The sequence below is a fragment of the Apteryx rowi genome, unplaced genomic scaffold, assembly GCF_003343035.1.
Source record: "Apteryx rowi isolate R43461 unplaced genomic scaffold, aptRow1 scaffold_254, whole genome shotgun sequence".
Classification (NCBI taxonomy): domain Eukaryota; kingdom Metazoa; phylum Chordata; class Aves; order Apterygiformes; family Apterygidae; genus Apteryx; species Apteryx rowi.
This window is the reverse complement of record NW_020448908.1, coordinates 1237709-1259973: the sequence shown is the minus strand read 5'-3', so window position 1 is coordinate 1259973 and position 22265 is coordinate 1237709. Positions and strand designations below refer to the sequence as shown.

Below are 22265 nucleotides of genomic sequence, written 5' to 3'. Positions count from 1 at the left end.
CATACAGCGCATTCACGCCAAAGAAGCGGAGCGCGGTGCAGCTCCCCGTGCCTGCTGCCGCCACGTGAAACGCCAGGTGAACCTTAGGGCTTGGGCTCTAGGAAGCCGTTTGCCAGAGGCAGCTTTAGCACTTCGATAAACATATTACTGCTTTAGGGCAAAAAAGAAAGAAAAATCCTTGGTGAAGGGGAGAGACCCAGCCAGCCTCCAAGGCGGTTCATGGGTTTCATCCTTTGGAAGACCACAGCCGTGGCAGCCCCAGCCAGGCAGGTTTGTTCTGCCCCGTTTCATGCCACATCCAGAAAGCCCTGGGACATGTTTTTGAGTGTTATCCAGAAGTACGGAAATGGACACAGAGGCACCAGAAGCAACGGCTTTTCCTCCATTGCCCGTGGGGGGAGTTCAGAGGGCTGCGGCTGATGTTTCACCAGTGCTTACTGCTGTCACGATGAATCTGCACAGTGGAATCTTTCTTGACCTTTAGCCGTTTCTAAATAAAAGACAAACAAGATAAATCAGGTGAGCAGAAAACAGCTTTTATCCTGTTGCAGCAGGAATCACATTTCTCTTCCTTTGTTGTAAGTTTACAGCATTCACCAAAAATGAAACTTCTGTTCCACTTGGAAAAGACATTTCTGCCTTCACTGTACTCACTGTCAAAGATTAACTGTAATTCCCAGACTCCTTTGCCCATACAGTGCAGGAAATTACTCAAATTCAGTCACCAAAAATAGAAATCTTGCTTGACATGTTCTCTCAGTCAGTGCCTAGAAGAACTCCTTTACACCGATGCTTGAGGCGCAAGAAAGTCCCCTGCTTGCAACATGCATATTTCCTGGCACTGACTCCGAGGGCGGATGGATTAATACGCAATGGTGATATTAAGGCTTTGGTCTGTCCTCTGGTCACACTGCTTTACAGCTTCAAAATGGTATTTCCCTTTCCACACACACAAAGATGCTGCAATGCCTTGAAATCRTCATCTGCACGAAGAGCAGCCAGCGAGCTCAGCCTGGGCAAGGTCAGTGATGCTTGTTGAGAGAAGCAGCTTTAAAAAAAAAAAAGCATTTCCATGTTGTGATTCTCTTTCTGTTTGAAGAGGGAATGCATCTCACCCCTCCAACATGTCCAAACAGCCCAAAGTCTTAGGACACGACTAGTGTGGATAATCAGTGGTGGAAGTTCTCATTTTCCMCCTCCACCTTTCTAGGAAATGTTCTCTGTTCCCTCTCAGACAAAACCGGGCGTAACGCTCCATGTGTTCCTCACTCCCGGGCTGCGTCTCTGCCGGGTCGTAGCAGGGCTGTGCCGCTTCCAGCTCGCGCAGCCTCCTGCTCCGAGCACGCCACACACGTGCCAAACCCTTCACAGCTCCCAGTCTACTCACACCCCTTCCACATCCCAACCTGAATCTCCAAAAGCTGCCAGTTATCCCCAGTCCGGGGCTTTCAGGAATGTTTCGCTCCCTTGGAACAGTGTGCATTGAGCCCGGGAGGCTTGAGACTCCCAAAGTCAGCTGGGCGCCGTTGCACRAGTCTCCATAGATGAGGGAACTCAGCAGACGGGACATGGTAACATCTAGTATTTTATCTTGAGAAGTGCACCTGCACCTGCTGCCGGGGACCGCGTACTGCACCTGCCCGGTGTGTGCTCAGCACCATCGCACCACCCCGGTATCACATAAATATTTATGCTGCTTGGTCAGATGGAGAACTCCAGTGAATGACAGGTTTCAGACAAGGTTTGGATTTTCTCAGATAAAGCCCAGTTTTTGTGGAGGTCTCCAGAAATAAAGTCATCATAGGTCACTGGAAAATCGCTTGTCAGATGGAGAGCTAGATGGGCCTAACAAAAACACACCAAAAGGAGAAGTAAACAGAGCACAGGCAGCCGTGGGGAAGACGGTCGCCAGCCCTACGTGGGGGCTGCGTTGCCGAGCCGTGGGACAGGCAGCGGGGAGGGCACGTACATGGGCTGCCAAGCCCTGGTAGATCTGGGAGCTGGCTACAGCTTTGCCAACCAGGAGCCCACCTTGAGCCTCCAGCAGTGACGAAGACCAAAGAGCGCCTGCTTGCAAACACATGGCTGCAGGATGACCTCCTGCTCCGGGCAAGGGGAGGCCACGGGGTGCTGCCCGTCACTCGTGAAGGAATCAAGCAAGCACCGTTAGGGCAATGCTGTACGGTGCCACAGAGACCCACAGCAAACACTGGCACAGAAAGACTTCTGCCTCTGCAGTCCACCCTGCTTTTTCTGAGCACTTCCAGGTCCTCAGGATCAGAGAGGAACCAATTTGTGCTGCTCGCTTCAGTCTGAACCCAGGCACTCATCTATGTTCTGCATCAGTCAGGAGGAAATTAGTCACCTAAGTGCACAGTCCAGTCGCGTGACTTAGGGAAGGGTTGTGCACACAGAGAACATTGCTCCAGGACCAGAGGATCCACCACTCCAAGAAGCGGCATGTAGGCACAGAAGGAACATCCAGCAAGCCAACGACAGACTTCCACTGAGCCCAAGAAGGCCTGATCCATGACACTGTTCAGAAAATAGGAAGCACTCTACAATTTGCAACTGGATAATTGGGAACCAGCTGAGAAAACTCAAGTGTGTAGTACAGGTACATGGTTAATGTCCATTTATATCTCCTGAAAGGCYGGAGCCAGACAATGACTTACTGCAAAACAAAAGCGTTGCTGAAATACCACACTGAGGAGCTAAGGGACAGGCAGCAGTGGGGAATACGAAGGCAGAGCACTGCCTGCCATGAGGGCAAGCTCAGGAACGTTGTCTCCTCGAGCAGGAAGCGCATACCAGGAATTCTTCCCCGCTGCTTCAGGAGCCTGTCCATCATCAATCTAAGGAGCCGATGGTGCAAGAGGCAGTGAACCCTGACGTAGGACCTGCCTGCTATATTCAGTGAGAGCTTTTTGTTTTCAGACTAAACTCCGCTCCCCCAAGGCATGTGCCTTCACGTGCCTCCAAGAAAGGCAACAAGGGCAACGGCTGCTCCGAACTTGTGACTCTGAGCAGGCAGGAAATTCCAGCCATTCTCCTGCACCAGATCCACAGCTGCATTTTTCTGATTGAAGCCTGGGGAGCCCTTCACAGACACCGTAAAAAAGGGTGGGTTCTCCATCACCTTTGCTTAAGGTCAGCTTTGATTTGCAAGCCGGGAAAGTGTGGAGGGCTCACAGCCTGCCAGGTGGATGCTGTCCAAAAATCCCACTTCATTTACTAACGGTTTGGAGGACTTGAGGAGTAGGGGAGGAAAAAAGAGGGAGGGCATAGACTCCCAGATAGACAAAGCTGCTGTAAGAAAGAAAGCAAATGTGATAAGATCTACTAGGAGCCAGTCGACCAAAGCGATCTCCTACTGGCTCTCTGAGCCTGCAGCCAAGAAATCCAAGTGGGATGCACTACCCCGATCCACACTGCTTCCTAGCTGATGAACGTTGTAAGCTTGGATTTCTTGCTCCAGAGCGTTCTGGTTGCAAAACGCCCTTGTCAGCAAATAGCTATTTCAACAGTATGACATCATTCTGGAAACAACACCTTGTAGGAAAAGCTTATCACCTTATAAAGCAAATAAAAAAAGAGAGTGATTTCAACACACGCACAATAGAAGAATTAGGGATTGGCTCAGAGGAGAGCCAATGCCCTCTCTGGGGAGCACGCACCAGGGCTCATGTTTGAGGAAGGTCTCGGATCTCCACGGTCCCAGCTCTGCATTTGCTCATACACTCGTACAGCCTGACTTTGTTCCAGGCTGTCTGCAGCCCATCACATGCTGGACATCAGCTAGGTAATAAAAGTGAGTGAACAGTTCAGACGTTCTGTCTCTGAAGAAAAAGCTCACAAGCTAAATGGGCTGGTCACACCAGCCCAGGAAGTTTGAATAGATGTTCCCCATCGGAGCTAGCAGATCAAAGATCAAGAGGAAGCACCCAGGCACAAAACAAGTCTGTAGCAGAGACTGAAAAAGAACCTTTAAGCTTTCTTTTCTGATCCCCCTCTAGTCACAAACCACCTTTAGCTCTCCAGGTTGGGGGCACAGCAAAGTCCTCACACACGGCTTTTGGGCTAGTGCTCACTTAGAGCTATCTCATGCTCCCTGCATGGTGCAAACAGGACCGTAGGAAGGCTGCCTGGCTCTGGGATTTACCTCTGCAGGGGCAGCTTCTGCAATAGCGAAGCAGTAATGAAGAAGGTGTCCAGCCTACTCTGCCTGTGGATCACAAAGCAGCTGGCAAGGGGTAAAGGCTGAAATCAAACGTGTTTAGTGCAGTCTCCRCTCACTGTTTCTGATGATGTTGCTTCACCAGATGATGCCTTGCTTTCCCCTCACCTTGGTAGTGTTAGAGGTGGCAAAAGACAGGACTGCAGTAACTCATGCAAGGCACAATAGCATCACGCTGGAGCTCTCGAGGAAGGTCTAATTGTTGTACCCATGCAAGTCGGTTCCAGTCTATTTACTCGGGTCTACACACAGCAAATCAAACCTTCAGACAGCCTCCCCCAGACCTGCACTAAGGTGAAAGCTGTGCGCAGTCCGGCCCGGAGGACCCGGGACCGGCATCGGCTGTATGGCAGCACCATCTGGTGGTACCGGCACCACGCTGGCTCTCCCCACTCCCAGTCAGCACCAGTGGCAGCAGGAAAGGGGAGGCAGCCTGGAAGCGACCTTCTGCCTGTCCTCAGCCCAAGAGGGGTGACAGCACGCCCCGAGAAGAAGAGCGAGAGTGATGGCCCGCCTACAGCCGAGGCGATACAGCAAGAAGAGGCAAGCCACGGCTTGCCTCGACTCACGAGGACGTTCTCGGGGAAGATCGTGAGAACACCCGGGTTCAGGACCCGCTCTCAAGGAAAACAGCACGTGATGGTGGTTGCAGCCTGGTGCAAGTTTCCAAACATGTTGCTAATCCTCCCATGATCGTTGAGGCGGGGTTTCCTCCAGAGAAGGAGCGTGACATAAGAAATCTGACTGGGAAACTCATTACCGTCATTTCTCAATCGCTTTAGGAAGCTTGCAATGAATCTTTGGCCTGAAGATCAAGCCATCTTTACAATCGCTACAGCCTCTGCTGCTTTCTGTTGCGTTACGTAGCGGAACCCACAAGTCTTCGTGCCTGACCCCCTCGAGTCCCAGCTCTCAAGCTCTGCAGGGAGACCTGCTGCTGCCGTTTCAGCCAGCACAAGAACAGTGAAGGCTAGACAGAGCAGAAACATTTTATTACTAGAACTGACAGATCTGGAAAAGAGAGAAGAGATTTAGGGTTCACTGGGCAACACAGATTTTGTATTACACGGCTATGAAATTCAGGCTAAAAAGAAAACTGAAGAAGTCAACCAGATGAGCTGCAAGTGTCAGCACCTCACACATTTGTCGCATTGGTACGCCACAAAGTTTTATCAGACTTCAATGCTTTTCACAGCAAAGTAACTACCTTTCCCACCCTGCAGCACACTAGTATCTGTGAGTAAGTTTTGGGAAGCTCTTTGAACCCTAACAGAGTATTTGATTAACCTTTTTGTCTTCTAAATAGATGGCTGCAAAGTGACATGCTGGACAGGAAGTCTAATATTACATTCAGCCGCGCTCTTTACCGCTGTGCAGAACATTTATACTCCAGGCGCTGTGGATCCGAGAGGCTTACAGGAAGACAGAACTAACGAGTATGCTGTGCAGGCTGGTCCATGCAGATACCTAATCCAAGAACAAAGCGGCAGGAGTTATTTTCTGTTTGTTTAAAAAAAATGCAGCTTGGGATACATAGAGGCAACTCCGAGCCCTGGAGGAAAGCAGCTCCAAACACAGCTCTCCAAGAGTCAGGGAAAGCTTGTGTCAAGTCTTTGCCTCATGAATAATGGTAATAAAAAAAAATGTGAGTAGAATTGACGTTTTTGGTGTGAAAACTGTATAAGTGGGTTTATTAGATCTTTTCACCACTATCTGCTGGAATTATTCAGCAAAATTTCCAAATACTCTTCTGAATAAAATGACATGAACATTCAGGATATGCAGCTGAAGTCTAATAGAATTGAGTCTAGATAGCATCTGTTCCCATTCAGAAAGAGCCACGCTGGATCAGACAGGAGATCTATGTAGCCTAGGACCTTGTCTCCAACAGTAGGAGGTATTTAGGGGTTGGTACAAGAACAGGATGAATATATTGTTATCTATTCCATCTATGATTGCTGATATGTAATTTAAAAACCCAGTGTTAGAAAATTACAACCCTACAAAGGGCATCTTGAAAAGTGAGTCCTTCAGAAGACTGTTAAAGAACACCACGAGTCAGAGTTAAACTCTTTTATTTACTTTGAAATATCAGTTTAAATTTTCAGTTACAAAGTCCAGTCTAGCAATAGCAAGCTGAAAGTATGTTAACGGTTCTTTATTACACAGCCCTTTCGTGACACACTAGATTGTTTGGTTTTACAAGGCACTGCAAGAACACACTGAGAAGAACAGAAGCCCCAACAGATTTATAATTGTAGCTCCAAGAGTCCTGATAAGCATGAGATTAGCAACACCTGAGATACCCAAACAGACAACTGTTTATTTCACCACAATTAACAAAAGGAGGACCCAAAAGGCTGAGCGATGCTGTAACATGCACAACCGAGTCTGAACAAAACACAAAACCTTAAAGAACAGACAGAATAACCGTAAAGAATTTGGCCAATCTAACCAACAATGACAAGTAAGTAGCAAATATTCCGCTTTTCTTTTGTCAGGTCTGAACGTGTTTCACAAAACCTCAAGAACCCAATTCAGTGCAGTTTCTAAAGAGCCTACTGGATAAAGGGGACACTGAGTAATTTCAGTAGTTTCTCCCCGTGATAAAAGCCCAGTCTTTCCACCCACCTTAGGTGCAAATGGCTCATCTGTCCCCATCACCGCCACTCTGCTTTCCAAAAGTGAGCCCAGCACAGGACAAGGCACTCCCTGTTCAATCGAAGTAAACATTTGCAATTCAAGAAGCTGGTGCAATATAAAACCTGAACGTGTATTTAAGTAGCACAGACTTATTTAAGGGCAGTGTATAGTCTCATTTCCTATATCTAATTCCTATTTATTGGGAGGCATTTTGTTCTCTATTTTGTCTTAAAATAGACTGAGCAGAGGCAGGTCTCAGGTTTCAGTTAATAAGGTGAAGAATTAACAATATTCTCAGCTTTGTTTCTACTTTGCAGGTTTGGCAAAACTGTCACTTTAGTCACATAAGACACTAATCAGACAGGAATACAAGTTTTTAAGAAAAAGTGCATTTTATACTGCAAAACATTAGGGTTTCTGGTGCAAAAATAACAAATCCATCTACATTAGTTGAGATGCGTACTTATGATATCAACTAGTGATATCTTATCCATGCCAACAAATAAAGTTTTAAAACAAGTCTTTGCAGCTCTGAAATTTCATTAAAATATTATTAGATAGCATATTAAAGTAAGTAAAGGAGACAATAGGAGTGAAGTTACTCTGTGAAAGTATGTTCTAAGCATACARATCAATTGCTAACAATTTTAATATCTGCACTGCAGGATGAATTCTGAAAATCGTAATTAAAAAAATACACAGTTGTACTTTCTACATTTAAACATTGGTTTCCAGTCAGTTTTCAAACACTATCACTCACTCTTGAAGTAGCTYAGTGTCTGAGCATAAATTGCATGGTTAGAGAGTTAGAAACACTATAAGTTAAAAAGATGCACAAGTCACAACTAGTTAAACCATGATATAACATGGTCAAATTGTAACAGCTGATTTAGTCTAGTGCTAGCTCTTGTGTTAGTTGGGAATTACCAATTCAACTCATTTACATATTTATCCCATTTTTGGTTTTAGGAAGCTCTTCCTACTGCAATTCCTTTTATACATTTCATAAGAAAGCCTGCATGCAAGGTCAATGAATTACACACTCAATTGAATGAAGATTATTCAAGTATTAAAAGAAACTTCAGTAGACTGTAAGTTTTTAAAAACCTTTCATTAACAAATATAACAACACTGGGAGTCTGTGCTGTCCATTTGCAAGTCTGCAGGCCTGGAAGCTCTTGGGTTCTTATTCCAGGCATGCCACTGAGTGACAGTAGCCTGGAATAACACCTTTTGCCAGCTGACTGAGGCACTAAAAGGTTAAATATTGCCTGCACAACTGGCAGAACAATAAGAGAGACACGCTGAAGTTTGAATGCTACATCTAAGTGAGACTGTCTACATAAGTAAATACAAATAAATAGCACGGTTTCCTACCTGACTTACCACAGTACTTGCAGTACAAATCCTAAGGAGATAAAGATAAGGTGACATATTAGATCAGAGCGCTGGTTCAGCAAGTCAATTCTGCTGCTGTGGGCAGCAGCCCTACCCAGTGCTTCAGCACAATAGTGACAATCCGCAATGCTTTAAAAGGCGACGCTGCGTGCAGACAAACGCCTTCCCCATTTCTGCAAGGAGTCACCAGTGAACCCCACAGCTGAGATACGGGAAGCAGCAATTCTTTCACATTTTCTCTAGACACCTTGCCTCTGCATTTCCCTCGCCATCAGGGTGAAAGCAGAACAACTGGTCAGTTTTCAAGTCCTAAACTTTTGAACATCCTCAGTCAGTTCCCTCCTTGAAAAACCCTTTAAGCTAAACAGTTCTTGGCTGCAGCCTCATGTCACAACCACACTCAATACCTCTAACCATCTTCATGACCTTTTCATCCTTTCCCGCTACTACCATGTTTAAGAGGAAGCAATCAGATTGGGAAATACTCCAAATAAGCATGAACTATTCCACACGATCTTACAGATCTTGACACCCTTTCCAAAAGCTGTCAAAAAGCAGATAGTTTCTGTACAATGGTCAGTCATAGCCCCACTAGTCTTAAGGTAAAGAAGCTTTCAAGCTCACAGGATTTTTTCTATCTTTTTGCTGTGTTTCATAAAGTAGATTACCATGTCTTAACTCAAAGGAAGTATCTCCTGACATCATAGTCAACAGTTTATGAAGGAGTTTATGAGCATCTGGAGTTCCTCAAAATCCTCTGCAGCATTTAATAACTGAAACAATTAAATTGTCATCACCAAACTTCACCCACCCATTAGCCAATCCCTGCTCCAAGCTGTTGGCAAGTATGTAAAATGACATCAGACCCGATACAGTGGAGCCTCCCTAATTCTCTCTTCCACGCAAAATATTCTCACACCCATTTCTCAGGGAAGTGTATTATCAGACCCAAGTTTGCAGTCACAGGATTCTACAGCATTATCAGTGTTTGCACTTTATAAATTGCAGGCACAGCAATAAACACTAAACCTGAACTTCCTACACTTACTCACTAGTACGAAAATTTTTGTAGTTGGCAACAGGTCTCCCATTCAGTGCAAATTAGCAAATTCTATTTATTGACGATCTGGAAGAGAAAGCAGATAGCAAGCATTACACAAAACATCAGCTCTTTGAAGCTCTGCATCATTTTTATGTCATATTTCCAATGAAAATATGCAGCTATAGGAAAGACATTATGAATTAATGAATTTAACAAAAAAACTTTTAAAAAACAAAAGTATTTAATTTAGGTTGAGATTAAATAAAATTAGTTTAATGCCATTTTTAAAAGTTTCACTATACAAAATTTCTCTACCACCAAGACACCCTTTACAAATACAAACTCTGATGACTAATGATGACTAATTCTCAGATTATAAAATAAATAACGTTGTCTAACAAACTGATCACATGGAAGCGTCACAAAAACAGATTATGAGGAAATGCACAGTTTAAAATGATGCTCAAAGCAACATATTTCTGAAAATGAGAATTTTAACACTGGCATGTAGAAGGTCAACTACTGCAGTTCTGAGACAAACAGAAGTCACTGAAATCAACTCATATTTTTCCTTTGAATGGGAGACAGGAGCAAAGATCTTCTGGAAAGAACAGCTATAGGTGCTGAATAGGAAAAATTCCACAGGCTGAATAAATTAATTTGGAAAGCGGTTCTCCCCACGCAGATGCCGCTTTCTACCTTCCCTGCTGACAAATTTGGCGATTTTCTTCCTCAGGCACACCCCGTACCATCCCTTAGTGCCTCAAGTGAATTCCACCGAGTCCGGTGCAGCATCCACGCTAGGGAGCTCTCCAAGGCTGACCGCTTATACTCAAAGGAAGCATAAAACATTCCACAGATAAACACCCATAAATACAGCGCACCTCATTTAGAACTAGAGACATTTACCAGTAATGGAGCACAAGACAGCGATCTGCCTCAAACTTTCTCTCCTCGACGTGGGGGTGACCAGCAGCCAGGGAGCACACGGCAGAAGGCACTTGCCCGAAGAGGGCAGTACGGCTTCTGCAGACGACCCCAACGCTCAAGCYGCCAGGTGAACCTTGCCGTGACTCTCGGAGCGCAGCGTCCGTGCGCTTTGCTCTGCTAGCGCAACCAGCCCTTCCTACCGCCAGCCTTACAGCACCTCGATTCTGTGGTCGCTTTCTCACCTCACTAAGCTGTTGATGTTCCACTCCCATTTTACTCACAACTAGAAATATCACACGTAAATTAAATAGCATTACTGAAAATTACTTAAATCAATTGCTGAACTTAGCAGAATACATGAATTATTTCTTTTTAAAAAGTTTAGCAGCTAAGATACACTGATGATAAAAACTTCTTACCAGATAAAGGAATAAACCTACAAGAAGATAAGTACCTTAACTATTTGCAAAAATGTGTCAAATCACCAATATTTAAACAAAACATTAAATATAATAAATTACTAATCAGAAAGTCTGCCTGCCTGCTGACAATCTGACAAGTGCTACTTTGTATTTGAATGCAAAAGAGAATATTTACTTTGAAGGCAAATTCTTTTGATAGAAAGTACAGTAGTATTTTGCTTGGTAAGCCAGAAGTATATCCAAACATCTTCACACACAGTTTCCCTTAGCAAAGTTATCACAACTGCAGAAGTCTGCATCCTCTCTCAAGAGTTACAAGGAGAAGTGATATTTTCTTCTTCGCTAAACTTCTACTGGAAAACAGCAAGTTAATAGCAGCTCTCACTGAGAGATACTGTAGCAGAATCATCCATAATTAGAAAAATTAAAATAATGATATTCTAAGAAGTTTCAAAATGTTGGGTTTTTTTAATATATATATATATATATTTGTAAAAGTATTAGAATCAAAGCACAGACCTTCACATTTAAGTGACTCCTTAATGAGACATCCTGGTCTTCAATTACCAATTTTATTTCTGTTCCCACTATGGCATCCTCTTTCTTTCACTGGAGTCTTGTAATTTGGAACCAAACGATACTCCTAGCGTAAATAACTTTTAAAGTCCTGCTCAGAACCTGTATATACGTTTTCCCAAATGAATTACTTGGAAAGTCCACACAAGAAGCAGCGCTTCCCACCCTCCCATTGGGGGGGGGGGCACTAATAAACAGCCTGGACTACTCATTCTAGGCAAAACTCCTAGTTTTCAAAAACTGTCTCTGGTTTACAGACAGTGGGAATAGGTTTAAGATTTTAGAGTATTTGATTTGGCAGAATATCTTTGAATCCCCATGTTAGCATATTTATGCCTATAATAAATCAAGGTGGCAACTTAGAATTTAAGTTAAACATTACTCTTCATCTAACCTCTAACGAGAATGAAAATTTATAACTAAGGAAGTTATAAATTACTCAACCTTCACCTTAAAAATAACAGCTAGCACCATGTGTCTAGGATAAAGATCTCCTGCAGAGAAAGTGGCCTTTAGCAAAGCTATTTAACCGCTAATGATTTGCTTTATACACATATGAAACAATGTGTTTTGTACAGGAGGTATATGGTTGATTTGAGTGAGGAAGGTGGCATCAAGAGCATAATAAAAAAGACATCTGGAAGTATTTGGCGCAAGTTAGGTTCATACTGTGTACAAAAAGCTATCTCCTGCTTCACAACAAAAGGAACCCAAAACACATCCCTCCTATTTGCAGCTACCAGTTAACCAGTACATCACAGAGAGCCCTACTAATATTCGGAGATTGAGGGGGGTGTGTGTGTGAGAAATCAGTGCCTAAAATATTTTTCAATTTTAGCAAAGCAATTTAGAAGACTCCCTGTCTCCAACAAGTACTGTTTTACAACGGATAAACCCACACCGTTCCAACTATTTTCAGTTATACTTTTACATTATGACCTATAATTTGGGCCAAAGAGGAAAATCAAAACAAAATGAAAGCAAACCTTTCAACTTAAGAGCTAGTCATTAGAAGATGGTTTTATCAATTCCCCGCACCTGAATGCCAAGTCCTGATGTGAAACTTTCCATCTGTGCTGTATTAGACTGGTCAGTAGCTGTCACTTGACTGACAGATAAGCTCTGGATAAAGCACAGCACACATACTTCAGCCACTTCAGGAATGAGTAGTTGCAGGTGTTTAAAAGAAGAGATTTTGAATCCTTTGTTGCCTAGGCTGAAATGCACATATTTGACAAAAAATGTCAATTTCTAGAAGTGGAATTTTCATTTTTGAAGTCTCCAATTCTTGTTCTGTACGTTTCAGACAGACTGTCTTCCCCAGTACTTCCGTAGCAGGGAAAATTTTGGAAGTGCAATACTAAGACAGCTTGTGCCCAGTTTCAGTGTTCATGCTGACAATTGATTTTTTCTTCAGAATGCTCCAAAACATCAAGCATTTCTTCTATTATAGCCTGTAGTGCCCGACCCAGCTGTTCTGCAGTATATGGTTTTCCCAGTGGAGGCACATGAACAAAAGCAGACCTCCCACGGCTCTGGTACAAGGAAGTATAGTAAGTGAAGTCACAAAGGTATCTGAAATATAAAAATAAAACTTATTTAGCAACACGTGACAAATACAGTGTGCAAACTGCCTGACAGGATGAACTGTATTCTTATCATTCAGCATTGCATCAACATCCTGCAATAAAATGTGGAATACAAGCCAGGTATCGTGAGTTTGTGAAATTGCTTTAATCTAATCTAGGACTACGAAACATAAGAATCTCTCCTTTCCCTCATGACTGTATGACCGCAGAAGAACGGGTGGAATTGCTGGCCTCATTGGAAGCGAAAAGCGTATGAATCGCATAGGCCTCAGTGAGTTGAGCATGAAAAGAACATGCTCTGCAGCATGAGCCTATTTTCCCCATTGATCACTATCATCCCATACCTGCCCGCATCCTTAGATATAGTGACAGTGACATCCAGCTCCAGTGCTGAGACTCTCTTGCAAACTGTGTCCATGTCAATAATTGAATCGATGCATTCTGGGCCACCTTCTACGCAACACTGAGAGCCTGGGCAGAAGCGGCAGTTGTCTAAGCCTTTATAACCTACGTTATGGCCACACTTCTCCAGAGTTACAGTTGTCGCCATACCCGAAACACCTACATGAACCACCAGCTACAAGAGAAAAGAAACAAGTTAGATGAACCAAAATAAAAATGGTGGAGAATCAACAGCCCACTATTCCCAGTAAAATACTGATGCAGTTGTTGCATGAATTCTTACATGAATGCCACAGTAACAAGTCATTTTATCAATGAACTCGTGTGTTCAGTACAGAACAATCCTGCTGATTTCGCTCCCTCCCCAGGCTAAGTTTTAATTTACTTATGGCAAGATGAATGTTGGCACAATCACAACAAAGCCCACTGGTGGAACAGCCACAGTGGCACAGATTAACTAGCTGTGAGCTGCCTAGACAACCCTTTACAGCAGCCTCTTCACAACAGTTGCTGCCATTAATGGGAGACCTCTATTTTGAGCTATAAAATTCTACAAATTCAAATGTTCTCACAACAAAAGAAGAAAACATCTAGTGAGGGACTACAATTCTAAACATAAATGAAAAATGTGACTTCACATTATGCTCATTACTGTAAGAATGCCAGATTTCAATCATTTGTTTTGTCTTTTCTCCTCCTCACTCTACTCACTCACTTGTGGACTGTGCTTTTTCCATAATGCAGGAATTAGTCTTTGCACGGTCTGATATTCAACTGGGATTTCATACACATGCAGATCCACATCATCTCGCAGTCCTAGCTTCTCCAGTTCCTAAGAACATAAGGAAATAAAACTCCAGATGATCAGACAAACTCAGCAGAGGATATACTTCTGAAAGGTTTAAGGGCAGAGTGAGGCTGCTGTGGGGGACTAGTACAAGCTTACATTGCAGGTTAACTAAATGATATATAGAGAAAGTAGAATTGGGAGAATTATATTCATAGTCTAGTTTGTTATCTCTCAGGATTGCTGGATTGAAGAGCAAGTTTTCATGTTTGTTTCCACATAAACAAATAACAACTCTCACCTCTAGTTAACAGTACTACCAGGCAGATTGTCTATGATTCTCTACAAATATTAACAAACATTCCTCATAAGAAAAACAGAAGCAACATTGGCACACCCTCTGCAACATATTTGTTTTTACTTTTATTTTGGCAAAATCAGAGATACAAAACAGCCTATTTCCAAAATAGAAAAGGGGCTTCCTTTGCTAGCCTTACCTATACCATCTAACACAYTGTACTTAACTTTGCAACATTAACTTTTACCATTTCAGTGATTCAAYTCATGCAGTGAACTATTTCTTCTTCTGTAATGTTGACTAAAGTTATGCCCTGAAACTATCCCACCTATCTGGGCAACAAACTTAGGCGATTTCCTTTAAACCCTGTAAAACATAAAGTATCAGTTAAATACCTTGCAAAGACTTCCTTAGAACAAGGAAAGAGGGAGGGAAAAAGAAAGATCTTTTTTTCCAAAATACCTGACAGGAAAGAATACTGTTTCCTTCCAACATGCGCTGAAAGTTCTCTCTAAATACAGCATATGGTCTTGAACATCTTCCAGCTTGAACGGTGACATAACTATATTTTATAGGAAAGGGTAAAACCGTAGATTGCTCACTGCTTAGTTACAGAATGCAATACTAGTGGTAAATCTGCCTTAGGGTGCGTTGTCAAACAAACTAATTTGACCATTTTTCTTTTCTCCTTTGCTCTTTTTTGGTCCTCATTTTGATATACTCCAGTCTCACCAACAAAGTTTCAGTTAGATGCTTGCTCATTTGGCACTTCAGACTTTAACAGTCTAGCCCAGAATAGGACTTCATCAGAAGGGAAACTTTCCAGACCTATCAAACCCAAACTTTCAAAAACTGTAGGAAAGGATATACCCACATGGTCTGAAGCCTCTGAAAAAAATTCTTAAACTAAATCATCAGCTGAGCTCCAAACCTATGTTGTTTGTTTAGGAACCTTGTGCAAGTCTACACTGGGAGGCGCTTTTCAAGTGGCGTGAGTGATTTCGGCTATCATGCTTAATGAGTTCCAATGGCATCTACCTTACATCAAGTTTTTCTCTAATCAGAACAGCAATTCTGACACTTTGAAAAACTTTACAGCTGCTTTTCAAGGCTGATAAATGACTGTAAATGGCATTAAAGCCAACAACCTTAGTTAGAATCCTCCTATACCTTTGCCCCTTCTGGAAAGAAGCAGCAACTACATTCTCCTCTTTGAAGACGGAAGTAAGTCTGCTCTTGCATCTCTATTGCTAAGCCGGTATTTTAGTTAGAAATACCAGCTCTAGCTTTTCACAAGTTGATACACAGCACAAGCTTCTCTTCCTGTGCTTTTCTCCTCTGAGATACATGTCAGTTGAAAAATGCAATTCTACTCGTGCCAGAAGCTCAGAATGATTACTTGCATTAACAGCAAAGGAGCTGCAGGCACAGCAAGAAAATAACCTGAAACTCACACATCCARAAACCACTACAATTGTTTTCCTGGGTCTGAAATAAAACCAGCAAAGTTAAAAGCCACTGAACTATCAAAGGACATTTTAAAATATTCTTGAATTATTAAATTAGCTCCATTCCAGGTTCTGATTCTGTGATCAGAGCCAAGAGCTCCACTTTTATGCAACTCYTGCGCTTTATTTTCCTGTGAACAGAGATTATACTTGCAACTTCAGGTTAAGAAGTGCAGATTAGCTATTTTCAGTGAAGCTTACTCTGTTTCAAATCTTATTTTTAACTAGGTTTAAAATTCTTTTAAACTAAAGACAGTTTAAAGTTCAGGAGAGGAGAAGAGAAGATTCAAGTTTTCTGGACTCTTCCATTACAATCATACTTCCTCTATATTCTAATCTAACTGTGGGCATTATTTTAGTACTGTTTTTTTCTTTTTTGTGTAGTTATCAGCATGAGTCGTTTCTTTACTAGAGTTCTGAGAGAAAAAAACAACTTCAAACTGTATGGACACACAGAGACAGGTCTATGTAATCTGTAACAAGATTTAAGATAACTAAAACACGCAGAAAAGACAAGAGAAAGACTTTCACGGACCAGCAGATATGAGCAACAACAATGATAAATCACTTGCTCTGGCTCTGAGGGCAAGTCTGATATTAAAGGCTTGCTGTATTGATTAGTGTCTGGCACACACAGACATTCATTACTAGAGATGGATGCTAAGTGATGTTTCATCACATCTTCTTTACACAAACCCGCCTTCAAAATGCTAGCTAGTTTATGTGCTGCATTAGTAAAATAAGTAGTTTACAAATTAGAGTATTTAAATACTAGTTAGTCTTTTCAGAAAAAATCCAGAATGTTAATGGGTAGGAATTCATCATTGCTTCTCTAAAGAGCGCGAAACAGCTGCTGAAGAGGAATTTGATAGTTAAAAGTTTTACCAACTGCACGCTCGCCACAGTAAGCCAGAAACCTCAGGCCTTAACTCTGAGCCAGACCATTTCAATGACAACTATGTTCTCCAAATGCAGACGCACTAAATGTAGTTTTACAAATTCACAGCTTTCTTTTAACCAAACACAGTGAACATGCACTTCCATTCAATAATAAAGATGTACTCTGGCCCCCAGACAACTTATTATCTACAGCCTTGTATACCTGACAAATATAGAAAAACGAACGTGTTTGACCGATTCCCTGACCCCTCAACAATGGGCTTCTTTGTGAGCCTTTAATATCCTTATCAGGTCTGTCTAGACACCCTGACAGCAATTGTCCTTAGTAATGTCAAAACGCACTCTGACCTCTCCCCTCGTCCTCCAGCTCAGCCAGAAACACTTCGATGGGATGAACGCAGGAGCCAATTAGCTTCACACTCCACAGGGCACACCTGTGTCTGCACTGACCTGCGCSGCTCAGCCCGGAGCGCTGCCTCCGGCGCGCCAGGCAGCCCAGAAAACGTACGAATCAGAACGCCAATTTTAATAACTTCTTTAAAGAAAGGTCTCTTCCCAAGCAAAAACCGCAACTGAAAAACATCCTCAAGCRCAATATTACGAAATCTAAAATACAGGACAGAAACCCCACATTTTATAATACACAGAATAATATTTTTATTGTAGGCCTCAAAAAAGAAAAGGAAAGAAAATGGAAACAAGTTTTTCTTCCCTCTGAATTTACAGGCTATATCTCTCCCATGCATAAAAATCTCCAAACATTTAATCTTAGCATTATTAGAATGCTACAGCAACAGTATTACCTAAATTACATATTACATAAATATTACAGTATTTAAGATACTCTACATGTCAACCACATGTAAAAAAAAAAAATCACTTTTCAAAAAACAAGTAACTGTACTAGAAATTCACTGCAGTCAGAGGAAAAAGACACATCATATTTGTGGTTGATTTAGGAAGCCATATAACACCAAAAAAAGGACCAGAAAGAAAAGCAGAGAATTTTAACCTCAGGATGCAGGATAATATAAGATGTAGTAAACCAGAACTAGCTTAGCCCTAAAGCTAGGAAGGATTTACAAAGATTGTTTAATTGATTTTTCTTCTATTAAAATGCAGATCACACTGTCTGGGATTCAGAAACTCAGACACGCCTTTGTGTCCACTCAGCTCCATGAAGTCCCCTGTCTGAAACTTGCACAATGCCCAACTTGCATGTGCTCAAAGACATGCTGTTCCTTTTTGTCTGGGCCTCTCAAGGCTGAGACAGAGTAAGGAAAGGCAAATCCTCCACACTGCCTGAAAGTTTATGTTTTCAGCTAGATTCTAACATAAGCTATTAAATAGGACTCAGAGGAAGACCAGATCTAACACAGCAAGGCACGCAACACCAGTTGTAGTTTTATATTTTCAAAACACCCCCAAGCCCATAAGATGAATTTAAAATTCACATGATTGCTTCATCTATCAGCAACACAGCTGAGCAGGCATCAGTGCCTCGAGCTGCTGGGCTGAAGGAATGATATGCAATTTCTCTTTTTACAAATTATATATTAGGCTTGTTCTTGTATGCAACATCAGGACACCCACTACTCTTTCTTTCCCAGAAGCACAACACTCTTTCTTGTATCTTCTCTAGAAAGAAAGTAGCTTGTTTACAGTAACTGACCTGACATGAGTAAGAACAAACCAAATCAATTAGCCTCACTACTAAATTTTAACAGCATAGGCAGATTTTTTTTTTCATATCCACAGCTTGCATTTTTCCCAAAACTTAGGCTAAGCAAATCTTAACTAAAATATATTCAGCTCCAAAAGGCTCATGGAGCCAAAGGTTTAGTCTTTTTGTACCAGCCAGCACATTAGACATCTGGACATTAGTTGACTGTAATTGATTATAGTTGTGATTTAATTTAAAAGCATTCTGAAGAAGATATTAATCTCAGAGCTCTGAAGGGAAGAGAGATGTGTTGGGGAGAAAAATAGATTTAATTCCCTGGGTAACTGTACTAAAAGGTACCCTTGAATTCCCAGTAGTTTTGTCATAAACCACATCCAGAAGTGACAAATAAGGAAGAAGCGGAATAATGTGGCAGCACTGTCCCAAGCCAATGTTTTTATAGCACACTACAAAGCATCCTTAATTCCTTAGTTTAGCAGGGCATCTAGCTAGAGTTTGATTTCTTCTTGTCTCATCTGTGAATATATCCCAATAAGGTATATCACACAGATGAATGCGGTCGTGCAGATATGCAGCTACAAGCGGCATAAACTTGATTTGTTCAAGCGCGCACGATCTGCTCAAGCAACGATGCTTTGCAAGCACTTCTCACAGTGCATCTCAAGCAAGGTCCAACTCCATGAGCTGGAGTCGGTCAAGCAACACTCGCCTGCTGCCTTCTCAAACGAGAGACGAAGCTGGCTCTGGAGCAAGMTACTGCTCCATCACCCACATGCCTCCTGCTTCACCTGCCGCAGCCCACCACTGACAGCAGGTTGCCACAAAGGGGAGAGAAGGGAAAGGGGGCAGTGGTAGCTACTTGCTTTGGAGTCAGGGTCCTGAAATCAGACCCAAATCGGACTACTCTGCAGCGCGCTCGACTCCACAAGATTGCCACGTATAAGTCTCATTACTGAAGTCAGGCTTAAAGGTTAACCAACTTGCCCAGATTCAAGCCAGAGTTGAGAGAAAAACATAAAAAATCTTATAAGTTTATTTGGTTTTGATTCTCTACAGAATATTAAGTCATGAAGCATTCCAGCCCTCCCTCACATTTGACATCTTTCAAATCTAGGGAGTTAACCTATGAATTCTTTACTTGCCTTAGCTATATTAACTCAAATCTCATTAAATTCTACTAGTTAAAGGATTGCTTTCTAAGAAGTGAATAAACATTATCCATCTCTCCATCTAGATATCTGGAGTGAGCTGGTCTCGGGTGATAAACTGGGAAGACAAGTTATAATAGAGTTGCAAACTAAAATCCATAAGGGTACATTATCAGGAGGGGTCTCTGTTTTAACCTGCCAAAAATTAAGCTTTGTTACCTGAACTGCAATCCAACTGGCATTAACAGCATGTTCTCCAAATGGACCAAACCCTGAAACAGAAGTAAAAATTCACAGTGACAAAGTCATTCTTATAGGTTTGACTGTAAGTTGCAAAGTGGTTTGCACTTGCCTGTTTTATACATTCTAAAAGACAAGCCACTTCTTATAATTCGCAATTCTTATTTATTTTCCAGCTAAGTACTAAATAAGAGACCTTCACAAAAATGTTTGAAGTATATACCTTTTATTGTGGAAGAAAACAGTAGCTTGCCTCAAAAGAAACTCTTTTTTCCCACTGGGGAACACTGGGGAAGCATATTTTTTTCCCTCCTGACCAGGTTAGAAAAACTTGTTATTAACAGGTAAGTTGACTGATGTCACAGAACGACAATCATTATTGGATTTTCCATTCCTGACTGGTACAGTCCACAACAGATGCTTCCACAAGCGTGGACAAGTCTATCTTGAAAATTTCTTCTCTACTTGGAAGGTCTTCATCAAGATCTGTATTAGGATTGGTTATGTTTTAAGAGGAAATAAACAGAACGTTGCTGACAACTCATCTATACTAAGCAGCAAAGGTATGATAGCCTTATAAAAATACTCGCCACGTCTGAATTTCCTAATGAATAACTTAGAGTTAACTAGTAATCCATAACATCTTTTCCTGAGCAAGCACACAAAGGTTAGGCAATTTATCTGGGTGCGATGTCAATATGCTTTAATTTAAAATGTCACGAGTTTCGCTATGAGCCTAATGCAATTAGAAGACATAAATTTCGTCTAACTTGTGAAAGGATTTGAGAGGGACTACAAATATTATATGACACATTAATGGAAACATTCTATTTGCTATCAACAGTAAGCTAAGTCTGAGGTTATATTGCACATAGACACATAAAGAATTTGCACAGCATGAGCTCAACAGGAACTCCATTTTGAAGGAACTCTTACAATTTAACCAATGCCAATATCTGCTCAAAATTAATCTTCTGAAGTTTTCCACAAGATCAGAACGTAGGTGTGTTTTTCTGTACGGGCAAACCTCCAGTATAATTAAGATAATCTACAACTGCAGCACAGACTAACAAGGCTAATAATCAAATGACTTTGCAGATGCTTCCACAAGTCAGTGATGTACTAAACAACTTTCTGGAAACAAATAGTCCCAACCCTCTACGCCTCATTCCTAAAGAAATTATAATTGTCTTATAAAAAGAAAAAACACAAAATGAGTATCTCTTTTTAACAATTTCAACTACAAAGGAAGAACACTGGAAGGCTGAAATTCTACAGGTGCCCAAACACGTAATGTAACCCTCCTATTCTGAAGCCAAATGTGAAMTGGCACAAATACAACAGTGGGCTGTTGCTCTTCTGACTCATCTTCTATATAGATCCCTTGTGTTACGTCTTTTACAGAAGATAAGCAACTTTGTTGGGTAGCATCAAACTCAACTGAGCATGCCCAGGAGTTCTGCATCCACAATAGAGCCCTCCAAGGCTCATTAGCAGTAAACCAGCTGCAGAGATCTTTATGGGATTATCTCCTTAAACAGTTCTAAAAAAGAAATTGCACATAAATAATACTTATCCTCAGTGAGCACATATTCATAACTGAAAGGGAACACAACACCACTGYCAATTTTAAAAAGGAATTTAGCGTGACATCTCTGACAGATTAGCAAATAGTAAATATGGGTAGAGCTGACAAGATAGCTGCTAAATTTTAGAAACAGATTTCCTATGAAACCAGAAAAAAAAGGAGAGAGAAGAAATGCTGCAAGAAGCAGAGTATTTCCTGACAAAAGTTTTCTGTTTAGTCACTGCTAAGTGCAGCCACTTAGCAATATATACCAGTTTGGAAAAGCCAGAATTTGCCACCTGCTTCTTAGCTCCGTGCAACTGCTTTCTGTAAAGACACTTGCCTCCAATTAAAATCACTCCAGTGCATCAACAGCAACGAACCCCTCGCCACTTCCCCTGCCCCCGCGCTCGCTATTCAAACGGCCTCAACTTCAGCTGCGCAGGGAGCRCTGAATAGTTTCCTCGAGTTCCCCATTTGTCACAGAACTGCCTTCCCCACAAATCAAGCCGGCCTTCCTTTGTACCCTTGGGAAAAGCGTCTGACAGGCTCTCGCCTCCTATGTGAGGGCCTTTCATTCCCTCACTTATTCTTCCCCAARGCACTTCTGCTGCGCTACCTATGTTATTTTGATAACAGTTTCGCCTTCAACACCTCAGCGGCCCAGGACGCGTCGGTCAGCCCGTAAATCCTCCTCTGCACTCTCATTTTTCTGCTCCTTGACAGAACCAGACCCCTTCCTTCCCCAGCGAGCAAGAGCTCCAGGAGGATTAGGGAGGGAAGAAGAGGGGGATCCCCCCCCCCCCCCCCGGAGCTCTGAATAATCCCACGTCTTTGTGATAATTGTTCCTCCAGAGTCACGGCTTTGCAGTGGCTGGGCCTGTTTCAAAGCAG

General features: G+C 42.1%; 1 protein-coding gene across 3 annotated transcripts; it reads right to left on the bottom strand.

Annotated features, from left to right (window-relative positions):
* On the bottom strand, window positions 1-14032 carry PGPEP1 (pyroglutamyl-peptidase I). Of its 3 annotated transcripts, none has more exons than XM_026067157.1 (4): window positions 13955-14032; window positions 13182-13414; window positions 12287-12823; window positions 1-490 (listed from the first exon to the last, which is right to left on the bottom strand). In XM_026067157.1, the coding sequence occupies exons 2-3, from the start codon at window positions 13385-13387 to the stop codon at window positions 12631-12633; spliced, it is 399 nt and encodes a 132-aa protein (XP_025922942.1). In that variant the 5' UTR covers window positions 13388-13414; window positions 13955-14032; the 3' UTR covers window positions 1-490; window positions 12287-12630. The 3 variants fall into 3 exon arrangements, with proteins under 3 accessions (XP_025922942.1, XP_025922939.1, XP_025922940.1); XM_026067154.1 differs by lacking the exon at window positions 1-490 and adding an exon at window positions 6296-9404 and having other exon boundaries at window positions 10230-12823; XM_026067155.1 differs by lacking the exon at window positions 1-490 and adding an exon at window positions 6296-9404.
* Between the last annotated feature and the right edge of the window lie 8233 nt (window positions 14033-22265).

What these genes read in the sequence shown, in the direction of transcription:
- PGPEP1 (XM_026067157.1), bottom strand. Translation starts at nt 13,387, where the DNA reads ATGGCGACAACTGTAACTCTGGAGAAGTGTGGCCATAACGTAGGTTAT. An exon ending in ATATCTAAGGATGCGGGCAG is followed by an intron (nt 12,824 to 13,181) that starts GTATGGGATGAT and finishes TTTATATTTCAG; the next exon opens with ATACCTTTGTGACTTCACTT.